At 41.3% G+C, this 15,673-nt stretch overlaps 2 protein-coding genes across 2 annotated transcripts; both read left to right on the top strand.

The window, feature by feature from the left end:
• Positions 1-7,661: 7,661 nt before the first annotated feature.
• LOC109216433 lies at positions 7,662-10,886 on the top strand. The gene is made up of 5 exons (XM_019380581.1): positions 7,662-7,751; positions 7,871-9,117; positions 9,711-10,305; positions 10,405-10,585; positions 10,684-10,886. The coding sequence occupies exons 1-5, from the start codon at positions 7,662-7,664 to the stop codon at positions 10,884-10,886; spliced, it is 2,316 nt and encodes a 771-aa protein (XP_019236126.1).
• A 25-nt stretch (positions 10,887-10,911) lies between these two features.
• Positions 10,912-11,561, top strand: LOC109216432. The gene is made up of 3 exons (XM_019380580.1): positions 10,912-10,970; positions 11,069-11,202; positions 11,281-11,561. The coding sequence occupies exons 1-3, from the start codon at positions 10,912-10,914 to the stop codon at positions 11,559-11,561; spliced, it is 474 nt and encodes a 157-aa protein (XP_019236125.1).
• Positions 11,562-15,673: the final 4,112 nt, after the last annotated feature.

Raw genomic sequence — 15,673 nt, 5'->3', positions numbered from 1 at the left:
TCTAGATCACCATGTAAGAAAGCATTATTGACATCTAATTGGGAGAGAGTCCAGTGCTTCTTAACAGCCACAACAACTAAACATTTGACAGTAGATATCTTAATGACAGGGGAGAATGTTTCTGTGAAATGAACTCCTTCAACCTGTGTATCCCCTCTAATGACAAGCCTAGCTTTATACCTTTCAACACTCCCATCAGCCTTGTATTTAATTTTGTAGACCCACTTACAACCTATAGGCTTTTTACCAAGAGGTAGGGGAACAATGTCCCGAGTGTGATTACTATCCAATGCTTCAAACTCCTTTCTCATGGCATCCTGCCAGGCTGGGACAGAAGCAGCTTGTGAGTAAGAGAAAGGTTCAGATTCTAAGGGGGAAGAAGAGGAGCTGGACCTAGAAAAAGAAGGAAGTTGACACACATAATCCTTAAGGTAAGAAGGAGTGTGATGTTGTCTACCATATCTCCTAACTTCAGGTAGGGAGAGGGGAGGAGGAGGAGGAATGTCAGGATCAAAGTTTAGGATAGAAGAAGAGGAAGGAAAGGAAGTATCAGCAGGTACATGATCATTAAGGAAGGGATTAGGACCAGGTGAGGGAATGGAAAGGCTAGCAGGAATAAAGGTAGTTGTCCTACCATCCTGGGAATCAGGGAAAGGAAAAAATGGAGGTGGAAAATGAAAGGTAGCAGAAGTAGTAGTAGGAGTAGTAGTAGAAGATATGGAAGAAATAGTGGTTGTAGCAAAAGAAAAACAAGTCTCATGGAAGACAACATCCCTGGAAACAAAATATTTCTTAGTAGTTAGGTTGTACAACTTGTAACCCTTTTTGGCAAAAGGTTACCCTAGGAAAACACATGGTATTACTCTAGGTTGGAGTTTGTCTCTCTAGGAAATAGGAACAGTAGCATAAGCGAGGCAATTTTGCAAGCAATTTAGTTTAACTTCTGCATTTGTGCAATACCTGTAAAAGAGAACAATCACTATTATTTAATGAGTTAGTAATTAGAGTTTGATTAAGACTCAATTGGTGATCCTCCATCGAAGTTGAGTCCTTGAACAATACAAACTCCAACCCTATCCTTTATCTGGATTGTGTTCTCTTCTCATAAGGAGACTTTCACTCGTTATCCAATATGCAACCTTTTCGATTAGTTCAGGAGATATTGCTACTTGATCGCTGAGACTTATCTCCTTCACGTGCATCTCACATGTATAGGTTGATAAATACTGTGCCTCACATGATGGACCTGGTCCATGACTGAGTTCATTTTGTCATTCTTCAAAACTTCACCTGAACTTGGGCCAACAAATTCCCCCTTTTTGATGATGACAAACTCTGTGCTTTTACTGATCAAAAAATCTGTAAGAACTCAGTTTTAAGAATAAATTAGGTTATAAATATCACATTCATTCAGAATAAAGAATAAAGCACAATATCTCTTCCCCCTTTTGGCATCATCGAAAAGTTTCATACCCAATGTGAATCCCAGATTTTAATAATTACTCATGGCCACTAAGGCAACTGCAAGAGAAAACATGAATCAAATTATCAATAATCAACAGACATAATTGAACTATTAAGATCAAAAGCTGCATAGAACAAGAGAAAAAGCAGGAGTCATTGATAAGGATATGTTTCCACAAACAAACCACAAAAAGAAAGAAAAAACTTCCAAAACATGAGCAAAAAGAAACTGAAACATCCCTAAATCGGGTCACTGGGGGTTACTAGACTAGATCTAAAGACAAGTACTGGAAGGCCTAGGACTTGGAAGAACTAGATGGTTGAGATTGGAGAAGTTTAGCATATTCTGAAACATTCCATCACTCTTCTCCTTTTCTTTTGCTAGCTCAGTTCTAAGGTCATCTCTCTCATTCTCCAACTTAGCCGCACGTGCCTTGAGCCTAGCAATTTCATCATCCTTAGTTCCACACTCCTGAACCAAGGCCCTAACCTTGCTGTTAATGGGTGTCTTCAGAGATAAACCAGGTTCAACTGGGGTGGCATTGACTAGATAGTCACAAGCTAGAAGAGTCCCGACGCTAAAATGTTCCTTGCTTGATTCCATCTCCCATTTCTTCAAAGGCACATTCAGCCTGTCCAGAACAGTAGTCAATACGAACCCATATGGAGTGGCATGAGCCTTGGAGCCATTTATGACCCTGTCTAGTAATTTGATAATAAAAGCAGGCCAATTGATCTGCATTCCTCTCACAAGGCAATCCATAAGAACCAGGTCCATGTAGTTGGCAGTGTGCCTTCTCTCCTGTCTAGGCAGTAGACACTTGTTGACAAACTCAAACAAGACCTTGTGCTTATGCCTCATCTCACTTTTCTGCACAAACCTGGCTTCAGGCACATCTTCAGCAACTTCAGCATCACAGAAATTCCTAGTGATTTGGAGAGCAGTAGGGAGAGAATCCAAACATGGCCATTTTTGCCTTGTATAATCATCATACCCTTCACTAGGTATGTCCAGAATCTCACCCAGTTTGAGTGCATCAAACTCCACCTTTACTCCTTTCACCAGGCTGGTGACTACCCCATTCTTCACAGTGGCATTTGCCATAAACTCAATCAGTTCTTTCCTAGCCAGCCTTCCATCCATTTCTAGGACCATGTCCTTCCACCCTTGTGCAGTAAGAGCATCCACCAACCTCCTTATTCCTGGTTCATCTAGGTCTTTCAGCAGCCTTCCTTTCAAAAAATTTCTTTTGCCAAAGATGGCAAACCTATCTTGTTCTTTCTCAGATTCTTCCTATTCTTCTTCACCACTCCATTCTTTATCTTCCTCAGTAATTTTCACCTGCTTGCCTTTTACTGCAGATCTTGTTCTTTTGGCCAAAGAGGGTTCAGCAGGTACATGTACAGGGGAAGACTTCTTTGAAGAAGTCTTGGTTCTTCTTGGTTTGGGTGTTGGAACCTCTTCAGTTGTTCCTCTTTCTTAATGGACCAGTTCCATCTCCTCTTCTTCTACTACTACTTCAGAGCTTTCTACAACCTTTACTTTTCCCTTCTCCCTCTTTTTCTTCCTGCTTTCTTCCAGAGCTTTCTGTAACTCTGCTTCACTTTGCTTGACCCTGCTTCTAGTAGCTCTTCCCTTAGGCACTGAAGGGACAGTAGGTTTTGGGGATGAAGTTTTGCTTTTCTTGGTTGGCTTGGAAGCAGTTGGAGCCTTTTGTGAAGCTTTGTGCTTCTTTGGATCATAACTAGCCCCAACCCTCTTCAGAAGATCAGCCAGGGTTTCCTCAGCTGATGAAACAGGTTCTTCTTGTTGCTTGCTTAGATGAACAAGCCCTTCAGCCGCCTCTCCAGAACCACTTCCACCTGACTTGATGCCACTTTCTTCAATACTCCCACAGATAGCAAGAACCTTTTCTTTCCCATTACCCCTCTCATCACCACTTGCTCCCTCTCTCTCTTTTCTTTTCTTTTTACCTCCACTCCTACCTGATTCAGCCACCTCTACATCTTTAATAGGACTAACTAGAACAAACCTATTTTCAGTGCTTTCAACCACAGTAGAAAATACCACACAAGAACTTACCTCACCAGGGGTTTCTTGAATTTTCTCAGTGTCAGAAGACCCATGTTCTTCACCTTCACTAGCAGAAATAAAAGCTTCAGACTTAGAGCTGGAGTCAGATTCGTGAACAAGACTTTCTTTCTTTTGGCCAGCCTTCAATCTCTCATTTAGAGCTTTCCTTAGGGCTCCAGATGCTACAGTTTTTCTAGCCAACATTTTCTGCCTATGAAACCTAGGTTTTGGGGATTCACTAGGAGGAGTAGATGAGGATGTGTTAGAGAGGGATGCTGGTGGGGGAGTGCCAGGATTATCTTGGGGGTTAGACATGGTTCTTCGATTAAGGAAGTGTTTTGGGAATTTCTGAGAAGAAGACGATTTGGGATTTCTGAAGAGGAAAATCAATTTGAACTGGAGATACAATTTTGACGGTTATGGGATTAAGAAGAAGAGGTGTGGTGTGTATTTAAAGGCAAATAGTAATAAGTGCAGTAACGACAGCCTTTTCAGGGGTCAATTAGAGGTCTAATCAAGGTGTAATTCCAGTCTCTTAGTAATTATTAGGCATCGCTAGATTTTAGGCAAAAATCCCGGTTTTTAGAGTTCTAGGAAAATGAAACTGGTTCAATGTTCAACGGATAGAATTTCTGGGAATTTTACAAATGTAGGACTTCTGCTCATGATTGGAAAATTAATTTTTCTAATTGTGCAGAGTATAGAAAACATACCTGAGCTTTCATATGAACACATACTGATGAACCAAGTTCTTCATATAGAATTCTCTTGAACATGCCTCAAATGCCATAATAGAAAAACTTTTGTAAGAGATCAGTGAGTCATATATACACATGTCACAGGAGTATACTAATTAAAGTATGAAACTGAGTAAGAATTGATCTAGATATTTACACAAAGTTAGAACTCCTAACCAAAATACAATTTTTTCAATTTTTTTTTTCATTGTGCATTCTGAACTGGACCTATTAGGTGATCTTAATCATCCCTAATTCCAACTTGTTCCTCTCAAAGTTTTCTCTACTCATGCTTTAGTAAAAATGTCAGCTATTTATTTATCAGTAGCACAAAATTCTATTGCAATCAAACCTTTCTCATAGTTATCTCTTAAGAAGTGGTGTCTAACATCTATGTGCTTAGTCCTCTTATGATGAACACGGTTCTTTGTCATACTTATAGCACTAGTGTTATCATAGAATATTGGAATACATCCCACTTCAATTCCAAAACCTACCAACTGTTGTTTGATCCATAGTAGTTGAGCACAACAAGAAGCAGCAGCAACATACTGATGATAGGTGATATTAGGTAAATTAGACTATAATTAGGCCCTAAGGAACCACATTTTTGTATAGTTTTTACGGTAAAGAGTGATAACAAAATGCTCTGATTAGTGCTTTTCATGCTTTGCAGGCTATATCCAATAAAAGAAGTCCGTGGAGTACTTTTGGGATCAATTACGGAGAAAAGGAGGCCAATCATACAGTATCCACAAAGTGCACCAAGCGAAGGGACAAAACTAGATCTGAAGGCCACTCTACCCGCTGTCCGAGCGTAACCGCGGTAGGACCGCGGCAGAACATTGTTGCGAATTCCGAAGGCCACTCTGGCCGCGGTCCTGGGGTAACCGCGGTAGGACCGCGACAGGACGCGTAAACTTCAAGGACCAAAGTGCAAAACACGGGATTTTAAGCCCTAAACCCTATATTAAACGAGGGAAGCCGGCCAAGAAAGGGGGAGGACGCCACTTTGGAGCAAAAATACATGCGAGAAACATTGAGGCGCAAGAATAACTCGGAATTCTTCATCTTTTCCAGTACTTTCAATTAATCAAAACTTATGAAATTGTTTGATTACATCATGAGTGGGTAAACACCCATTGTTCTGGGGTTATGATTTAGCCATGAATATTGTTGTTTGATATTAGCTTGACCTTGATTATAATTCACCAATATATGGTTGTTTCTTCAATTCTGTGTTTAATTGCTTAATTGTCTGGCCAACAGTTAGGTTCTATTTACTATCTATGCTATGCTTGGGAAAGCCATGTTTAGATTAGAGAAGAATTGAAGAGAGCATGATCTTAACCCTTAGGGGGAGCGGATTTGTGGTTAGGATAGGAATATACCTAGTCACCGTGCTTAATTAAATATCGTGATCTTAATGCGTTCTTAATAGATTGATTTCATAGGAATATAGGCGTTAATCTATTGAGAATAGGTGAGTAGTACTTCGGGAGAAGGCTACGAGAGCATTTATCGATTAATTAGCAACCATGGGTGAATTATATGAAAGGGAGAGTTAATTAGAACATAATACGAATGGTGAATCGATTACAACCCTGGAATACTTATCTCTACTGAATACACAACAATCAATTCGTTACTTGATAATTTAGTATTACTTAGAATCATAGGATAGTATAATCATATTATTGGACTTTGCTTTTAGCTAGATTGAATAGCAAGCTTAGTGATTTAGTGAGTAGTTTACACAAGTCTCTGTGGGTTCGACACTCAACTTATCATTATATTACTTGTCGACCATGTATACTTGCGTGTGCGTTTGGGAGCAATAAGTTCTTGGCGCCATTGCCGGGGACTTGAATATTAACTACTCGCTAGTTTTTGCTTTAATTGCTTATTTCGCCTAGTCTAACGTTACTTGATAGTTGCTCAGATCTTAGGAACTTTGATTGAATGCGTAGGGTCAGAAGCCAGGACAGACTTCAAGGCTTTGATCCTGAACCTGAGAGAACATTTCACAGGAGGTTGAGGGAAGAAAGGGACACGAATAATATTCAGACACTTGTTCAATTTCCTGTGAACATGGCAGAGGAGCAACCTATGGTTGTTCAGGAGGTGGCAATGCCCAGCATTGCTAATGTCACCTCCAGTATCGTGAAGCCCAGGATCACTGGGCATTTTGAGCTGAAACAGAGCATGATCCAGTTACTTCATGCGAACGGGCAATTTATGGGTCTTCCACATGAGGATCCGCAGCAGCACATTCTGAACTTCTTGGAGATTAGTGATACTTATATCACTAACGGGGTCACTCCAGATTATGTGAGGCTCACACTTTTTCCATTCTCTCTATTGGGTGAGGCTAAGCGATGGCTAAAGGCAGAACCAGCTAACTCCATTACAACATGGAATGATTTGGCGAGAAAATTTCTACCAAGGTTCTTTCCTTCAGGCAAAATTGCAAAGATCAGAAGTGAAATAGTGGCCTTCAAATAGAAAGCAGGTGAATCGTTATACTCAGCTTGGGAAAGGTTCAAGGGGCTACTCAGAGACTGTCCTCATCACAATCAGACGAATGAAGTGTTAGCTCACACTTTCATAGAATGACTACATTCTGAAACAAAGATCGTGGTAGATGCTGCAGCTGGAGGTCAGGTGTTAGAGAAAAGCTTTGACGAGATATATGCATTATTGAACAAATTCTCCAAGAGCAATCCGGATTGGCAAGGAAAGATGGGCAGGCACACAGTGCAAAAGTCTGCAGGGGTTCTTGAGTTAGATGTCGTCTCAGCATTATCAGCGCAGATTGCTACACTAGCCAATCAAGTGAACCAGATGAATTTGAGTATCAACAAGCAGCAAACACAACCGGTACAACATGTTCAGGCTTTTTGTGAAATATGTAGAGAAGGGCACACGAGCGACATATGCCCCGCAAACCCAGAGTCTATCTGCTTTGAGGGTAATTCAAATAGGGGCCAAACAAACCAATATGGGAACACTTACAATCCCAACTGGAAGAACCACCCAAACTTCTCTTGGGGTGGAAACCAGGGCACTCAGAATCAATACAGGCCTCAAGCACCTCAACAACAATATAGACCACCTCAGGTTGAACAACAAGCGAATCCTACAAGCCACCTTGAAGACATGTTTAAAAAGATGATGGCTAAACATTAAGCCCTTGCTACAACAGTGAGAAATTTGGAGCATCAAATGGGACAGCTTGCTAGTGCTCAAAATACTAGACCAGCGGGAGCTCTTCCAAGTGACACTGAAGCCAATCCTAGGGTGACCCTTAATGCTGTGTCGTTGAGGAATGGGAGACAAATAGAGGAGTTCTATCTAAAAAGAGGAAACAGGTGACTTTTAATGAGATGCCAGCCACTGTAGAATCAACATCAGAAAAAGCCAAGGAGCCAGAGAAGCCGGCTGGAGAGGCGGTGGCTGAGCAATCCCCACAATTGGTTGCAAGGCCACCACTTCCATTCCCGCAAAGACTGCAGAAATTACGAGATCATGCCGCATATAAAAAGTTTCTTGATATCTTGAAGCAGGTACAAATTAATTGGTTGACATCTTACAGGAAGTACCCAAATATGCAAAGTACATCAAGGACATTGTGGCGAATAAAAGGAGGCTGACCGAGTTCGAGACTGTGGCACTCACTGAGGAGTGCAGTTCCAGAATTCAAGGCAAGTTACCTCAGAAATTGAAGGATCCAGGTAGTTTCACTATCCAAATCACGATTGGTAAAGATGCTGTTAGGCGAGCTCTATGTGACCTTGGAGCAAGCATCAATTTGATGCCGCTATCTATATTCAGACAGTTGGGGTTGGGTGAACCACGCCCAACCACCGTTATCTTACAGTTAGCTGACCGCTCCCTTGCTCATCCTGAGGGAGTAATTGAAGATGTGCTTGTCCAAGTGGGGTCTTTTATATTCCCAGCTGATTTCATCATCCTGGATTACGAGCCTGATCAGGAAGTCCCATTTATTTTGGGGCGTCCATTCTTAGCCACGGGCCGAGCTATTATTGATGTTTGTGAAGGAAAGATGACGATGAGAGTGGGTGATCGAGTGGAGGTCTTCAACGTTTATAGAGCACTCCAGTTACCAGCCTACTATGAAGAATTGTCCATGATCTCTGTGGTAGAAGGTGATGCCACGTCGTTAGTACCTTATATGAGCCCTGCAGATCTTGTTGAACGAGTATTGATTGGGGACGTAGAAAATGGTGAAGATGATAGGATGGGAGAGATTGAGCAAGTGCTGGATATGTCATGCAGTTATGTACATGGGATTAGAAAATTTGAAGAGTTGGACAGGCCTGTCACTCTGACCCTCCCCAGGCCATCTATTGAAGAAGCGCTGAAGCTAGAACTCAAGCCACTTCCAGCGCATCTGCGTTATGCTTATTTGGGGAACTCAGAGACACTGCCCGTGATTATTTCATCCAGCTTGACCAGCACTCAAGAAGAAAAATTGCTCAGAGACCTCCGCGAGCATAAAAGGGCCATTGGGTGGACTATAGCTGACATCAAGGGCATTAGTCCATCGTTTTGCATGCATAAAATCTTTCTAGAGGACGGACACCGCCCCAGTGTAGAGCAGCAAAGGAGATTAAATCCCATTATGAAGGAGGTGGTGAAAAAGGAAGTAATCAAGTTGCTCGATGCAGGTATCATTTTTCCTATTTCTGATAGCAACTGGGTAAGCCCGGTTCAATGTGTGCCCAAAAAGGGAGGAATGACTGTAGTTGAGAACGAGAAGAATGAGCTAATCCCCACTCGCACTGTTACGGGCTGGAGAGTCTGCATTGATTATAGAAGGCTCAATAAGGCAACTCGCAAGGATCACTTCCACTCCCATTCATCGACCAAATGCTAGACAGGTTAGCCGGGCATGAATATTACTGCTTCCTTGATGGTTATTCAGGATACAATCAGATTGTCATATGCCCAGAGGACCAGGAGAAGACTACTTTTACTTGTCCTTATGGCACCTTTGCCTTCAAGCGAATGCCATTTGGTCTTTGTAATGCACCAGCCACTTTCTAGAGATGCATGATGGCTATTTTTACCGACATGGTGGAAAAATTCGTGGAAGTGTTTATGGATGATTTTTCAGTTTTTGGGTCTTCTTATGATGATTGCTTGAGGAATTTAAGCAAGGTGCTGGCCCGTTGTGAAGAAACAAATCTGGTACTAAATTGAGAAAAGTGCCATTTTATGGTACAAGAGGGCATCTTGTTGGGTCACAGAGTATCTAGGAGCGGCATTGAAGTTGATAAAGCAAAGGTGGAGGCGGTTGCAAAATTACCTCCACCTATCTCAGTGAAGGGTGTCCGGAGTTTCTTGGGACACGCGGGTTTCTATCGGCGCTTTATTAAAGATTTTTCAAAAATTGCCACTCCCTTGTGCAGGCTGCTTGAAAAAGATGTCTCTTTCAATTTTGATGATTCTTTCCTCAACGCATTTGAGGAACTTAAAAAGAAGTTGGTGACTGCCCCCATTATTGTGGCACCTGATTGGTCTCTACCATTTGAACTTATGTGTGATGCGAGTGACCTTGCTATTGGGGCAGTGCTAGGCCAGAGAAAGGACAAGATGTTTTATTCTATCTACTATGCGAGTAAGACTCTTGATGATGCACAACAGAATTACACCACCACTGAGAAGGAGTTGTTAGCCGTTGTGTGGGCCTTTGAGAAATTCCGGGCATACTTGGCGGGAACGAAAGTCATAGTCCATACGGATCATGCAACAATCAGGTATTTGTTTACAAAAAAGGAATCCAAAGCTCGTTTGATGCGCTGGGTTTTGTTGCTGCTGGAATTTGATGTTGAAATACGAGATCGAAAGGGGACAGAGAACCAAGTAGTTGATCATCTATCACGGTTGGAAAATCATGATCACGTGGAGGAGGGTGGCCAAATTAAAGAAATGTTCCCTGATGAGCAACTTTTTGCTATAACCCAAGACTCTCCCCCATGGTATGCAGACTATGTGAATTATCTTGTGAGTGGAGTATTCCCTCCCGAAATCTAATCTGAAACTAGAAACCGGTTCTTACATGATGTGAACTTCTATTACTGGGATGAGCCCTATTTGTTCAAGCAATGTGCTGATCAGTTGATGAGGAGATGCATTCCTGAAAAAGAGGTGGAATTAGTGTTGTATGATTGTCACGCATCACCTTATGGGGCCATCATGGAGGAGATAGAACAGTTGCAAAGGTGTTACAATCCGGCCTCTTTTGGCCAACCTTATTCAAGGATGCGCATGCATTCGTTAAGAAGTGTGACCAATGTCAGAGAACGGGAACAATCACAAGGAAGCATGAGATGCCTTTGAATAATATTCTAGAAGTTGAGCTTTTTGATGTGTGGGGGATAGATTTTATGGGGCCATTTCCGCCGTCCAGAGGAAACAAATATATTTTGCTAGCCGTTGACTATGTGTCAAAATGGGTGGAGGCAATTGCTTTGCCAACCAATGATGCCATGGTGGTAGCTGCTTTCGTGAAAAAGAACATATTCTCGAGATTTGGGACTCCACGGGCTTTAATCAGTGATGAAGGGACTCATTTTTGCAATTGATTGTTGAATAACCTTCTTGCTAAATATGGAGTTTGCCACAAGGTTGCTACAGTATATCATCCGCAGACAAGTGGTCAAGCTGAGGTGTCAAACCGAGAAATCAAGTAAATATTAGAGAAGACAGTAAGTGTGAATAGGAAGGATTGGGCTGCAAAGTTGGATGATGCCCTATGGGCGTATAGGACTGCATATAAAACACCAATTGGAGCATCCCCTTATAAGCTGGTATATGGGAAGGCCTGCCACTTGCCCGTTGAGCTCGAACACAAAGCATATTGGGCCATTAAGAAGCTGAACATGGACCTTGGAGCCGCAGGTGAGAAAAGACTTATGTAGTTGAATGAGTTAGACGAGTTCAGGTTGCACTCTTATGAAAATGCCAAGCTATATAAAGAAAAGACCAAACGATGGCATGACAAGCATATCGAGCCACGTCACTTTGAGCCTGGCCAACAGGTATTGTTATTCAATTCTAGACTGCGACTGTTCCCTGGGAAGCTAAAGTCGAGATGGTCAGGTCCTTTTAAGGTGGTGAGAGTCACCCCTTATGGTGCAATCGAGCTACGAGCTTTAAAAGGTGAGAGGACATTCTTGGTGAATGGTCATAGAGTCAAGCATTACTGGGGAGGAATGATTGATCGTGAAAAGATAAAGGTTGTACTCGCTGATGAGTAAGCGAGACTCTGCGTCGTGCCGCGACATTAAATCAGGCGCTGGTTGGGAGGCAACCCAACATGTATATCTTTTAGTTATTGAATTTTTTTTAGTGTCAAGTTTTGTGTTGTTTTTGTTTTGCAGAGTAGGGGAAGTCTGAGTACCCAAAGTTGAAGCTGAGGTGCATGTTTGAGCTTAAGTGTGGGGTCGTCCCGACCCTTAAATATTGAGGATCATGTCCGAGCTAGGCCCGAGAGGGTCTCAGGGAGTATTTCTCACCCTTGTTTTAATATCTTTCTATGTAATCATGCATCGAGGACTATGCATAATATAAGTGTGGGGTGGGGAAACTACTTTCTGAAGTGTAATTGTATAAAACTATTTTTTTGAGTTTTTTTCTTTTAGAACTCGTAGTAGACATAGTCTAGGTTTAAATAAAAAAAAACGAAAAAAAAACGAAAAGAAAAAAAAACGAAAATTGAAAAAAAATGTGAAAAATTCAGACTTTTCCCAACGATGGATCTTTAGGACAATTTTCTTGAGGGATAAAAGTCCGATTTAAAAACACCAAAAAGATTTTTTATTTTTAGGATAGTTAGGTAGTATCCCTGATTTTTCTTTGGGCGCCGGTTCTTTTCCAAGGGTGTAGAGAACCGGGCATTTTAATTTTTTTTAGGAGTAGTTTAGGAAGAAACTGAGTCGTTCTGAGATACTCATTGACATGATTGATGCTGGCACATTAGGCTATGACATACATTCTGTTTTCCCGTGCACTTGGTTTGAATTGTGAAGCTTAAGTAAAGTAAATAGCCTATTTTGTGACGCCTTTTCTCAGCTTTTTGACTTGTAGGCTGCATAGTGCAATGTTGCTTAATTTTCTCATTTAATTGTGCTTGCTTGACTTGAGAGTTGAACAGAACCGTCTTGATTGATTCATGTGCAACGTGTGTGTAAGGTTCGTGATTTTCTATGCTATCCTGTGTAGTCTAGAACTTGCCCCGTGTGTTAATTGAAGCAAAATTGTAAGTTGTGCTAATCTTGGAGATGACGTAGGCATTTTCTTTTTTGATCATGGATGTGCTTGTCACATAAAAATAAATTTTTGCGTTGCTAGCCCCTTTGAGCCTATAGACCTTTCTTTTGGCATCCACATTACAAGTCATACCCCCATTTTGTTCTTAATTTGATATTGATTGAACCTGTACCTCCTAAGGCACTTAGTCGCTAAAAGAAGTAAGGTTAGAGATTGGGGAGTAGCTTTTGAGTGGAACCATGGAAGGGCCCGTTGGTGCACTAAAGTTGAAATTAAAGGTCACTAGCCGATGAACTTTATTGTATGGAGTGTGTGGAGAAAAGAAAAGAAAAATGATATTGAATGTATATAGAAAAAATAAACACCTCCATTTATTATTGATTTGTGCTAGTGAAAAATAGAGAAGTGCTTAATTGAAAAGAGAGCTATGTTGTATGTGGCAAGTGGGTTGGTTGAGAAGAATATGAGCTTGAATTGTGAATGTAGTGTATTAAAGTGCTTAGGAGGGTGAGTCACTATTTCTAAATATATCCTACCCGTCCCTTAGCCTACATTACAACATAAAAGTCCTAATTGATCATAGATTTGGCTAGCTTAAATTAGTAGAGATATACACTACGGGCAAGCTTATGGTACGACCACGGGATGCACATGAATTCTTTGTGAGAGTGAGTGAATTTTGTTCAATTGTGTGATGTCCTTAAATTATATTCAAAAGTATATTTGAATGTGTGGACCAATTTATACTCATTCTTTCGTTTGTTGGTGAGGGCACATGATCTCATGAATGATTGGTAATGTTGTAAACTTTCTTGTTGGGTAAGTGCATGAATTGAGGGTGCTTAGTGGTCGCAAGTCGATTGTTGAGGTTGGGCAGTGACGAATAGGTTGTTGGAATTTATTGAATTGAAATATTTTACTTGGGTATGCTTAAACGGGAAGAATGTGAAATTTTGTGTGTTCATGCTTGTGTGCCGATATTGATTGTAGTCAAGGGTATAGTGTGTGGTTTAAAGTTAGGGTGTTCCTCGATAATTGATACTTGTACGTAGTCGGGGGGTTTGTTATATTGTCCAATTGCTCGAGGACGAGCAACGTTTAAGTGTGGGGTGTTGATGATGGGTGATAATAGGTAAATTAGACTATAATTAGGCCCTAAAGAACCACATTTTTGTATAGTTTTTACGGTAAAGAATGATAACAAAATGCTCTGATTAGTGCTTTTCATGCTTTGCAGACTATATCCAATAAAAGAAGTCTTTGGAGTAATTTTGGGATCAATTACGGAGAAAAGGAGGCCAATCATACAATATCCACAAAGTGCACCAAGCGAAGGGACAAAACCAGATTTGAAGGCCACTCTGGCCGCTGTCCGAGCGTAACCGCGGTAGGACCGCGGCAGAACATTGCTGCAGATTCCGAAGGCCACTCTGGCCGCGGTCCTGGTGTAACCGCGGTAGGACCGCGGCAGGACGCGTAAACTTCAGGGACCAAAGTGCAAAACACGGGATTTTAAGCCCTAAACCCTATATTAAACGAGGGAAGCCGGCCAAGAAAGGGGGAGGACGCCACTTTGGAGCAAAAATACACACTAGAAACATTGAGGAGCAAGAACAACTCGGAATTCTTCATCTTTTTCTATACTTTCAATTAATCAAAACTTATGAAATTGTTTGATTACATCATGAGTGGCTAAACACCCATTGATCTGGGGTTGTAAGTTAGCCATGAATATTGTTGTTTGATATTAGCTTGACCTTGATTATAATTCACCAATACATGGTTGTTTCTTCAATTCTGTGTTTAATTGCTTAATTGTCTGGCCAACAGTTAGGTTCTATTTACTATCTATGCTATGCTTGGGAAAGCCATGTTTAGATTAGAGAAGAATTGAAGAGAGCATGATCTTAACCCTTAGGGGGAGCGGATTTGTGGTTAGGATAGGAATATACCTAGTCACCGTGCTTAATTAAATATCGTAATCTTAATGCGTTCTTAATAGATTGATTTTATAGGTATATAGGCGTTAATCTATTGAGAATAGGTGAGTAGTACTTCGGGAGAAGGCTACGAGGGCATTTATCGATTAATTAGCAATCATGGGTGAATTATATGAAAGGGAGAGTTAATTAGAACACAATACGAATGGCGAATCGATCACAACCCTGGAATACTTGTCTCTACTGAATACACAACAATCAATTCGTTACTTGATAATTTAGTATTACTTAGAATCGTAGTATAGTATAATCATATTATTGGACTTTGCTTTTAGCTAGATTGAATAGCAATTTTAGTGATTTAGTGAGTAGTTTACACAAGTCTCTGTGGGTTCGGCACTCAACTTATCATTATATTACTTGTCGACCACGTATACTTACGTGTGCGTTTGGGAGCAACAAGTTTTTGGCGCCGTTGCCGAGGACTTGAATATTAACTACTTGCTAGTTTTTGCTTTATTTGCTTATTTCGCCTAGTCTAACGTTGCTTGATTGTTGCTCAGATCTCAGGAACTTTGATTGAATGCGTAGGGTCAGAAGCCAGGACAGACTTCAAGGCTTTGATCCTGAACCTGAGAGAACATTTCACAGGAGGTTGAGGGAAGCAAGGGACACGAATAATATTCAGGCACTTGTTCAATTTCCTGTGAACATGGCAGAGGAGCAACCTATGGCTGTTCAGGAGGTAGAAATGCCCAGCATTGCTAATGTCACCTCCAGTATCGTGAAGCCCAGGATCACTGGGCACTTTGAGCTGACACAGAGCATGATCCAGTTACTTCATGCGATCGGGCAATTTATGGGTCTTCCACATGAGGATCCGCAGCAACACATTCTGAACTTCTTGGAGATTAGTGATACTTATATCACTAACGGGGTCACTCCAGATTATGTGAGGCTCACACTTTTTCCATTCTCTCTATTGGGTGAGGCTAAGCGATGGCTAAAGGCAGAACCAGCTAACTCCATTACAACATGGAATGATCTGGCGAGAAAATTTCTAGCAAGGTTCTTTCCTTCAGGCAAAACTGCAAAGATCAGAAGTGAAATAGTGGTCAAACAGAAAGCAGGTGAATCGTTATACTCAGCTTGGGAAAGGT

The sequence above is a fragment of the Nicotiana attenuata genome, unplaced genomic scaffold, assembly GCF_001879085.1.
Source record: "Nicotiana attenuata strain UT unplaced genomic scaffold, NIATTr2, whole genome shotgun sequence".
Classification (NCBI taxonomy): domain Eukaryota; kingdom Viridiplantae; phylum Streptophyta; class Magnoliopsida; order Solanales; family Solanaceae; genus Nicotiana; species Nicotiana attenuata.
Note: the sequence above shows the minus strand (reverse complement) of the source record. Positions and strands in the feature narration are given on the sequence as shown.

Bases quoted from the DNA above. Each gene is read 5' to 3' on its own strand.
- LOC109216433 (XM_019380581.1), top strand. From the start codon at position 7,662: ATGCCAGCCACTGTAGAATCAACATCAGAAAAAGCCAAGGAGCCAGAG. The intron at 9,118-9,710 runs GCTCAATAAGGC...TCCCTTGTGCAG, and splicing joins GTCTGCATTGATTATAGAAG to GCTGCTTGAAAAAGATGTCT. The intron at 10,586-10,683 runs GTGTGACCAATG...TGTGGGGGATAG, and splicing joins GCGCATGCATTCGTTAAGAA to ATTTTATGGGGCCATTTCCG.
- LOC109216432 (XM_019380580.1), top strand. From the start codon at position 10,912: ATGGAGTTTGCCACAAGGTTGCTACAGTATATCATCCGCAGACAAGTG. The intron at 10,971-11,068 runs GTGTCAAACCGA...ATGGGCGTATAG, and splicing joins AGACAAGTGGTCAAGCTGAG to GACTGCATATAAAACACCAA. The intron at 11,203-11,280 runs GTGAGAAAAGAC...AGCTATATAAAG, and splicing joins CATGGACCTTGGAGCCGCAG to AAAAGACCAAACGATGGCAT.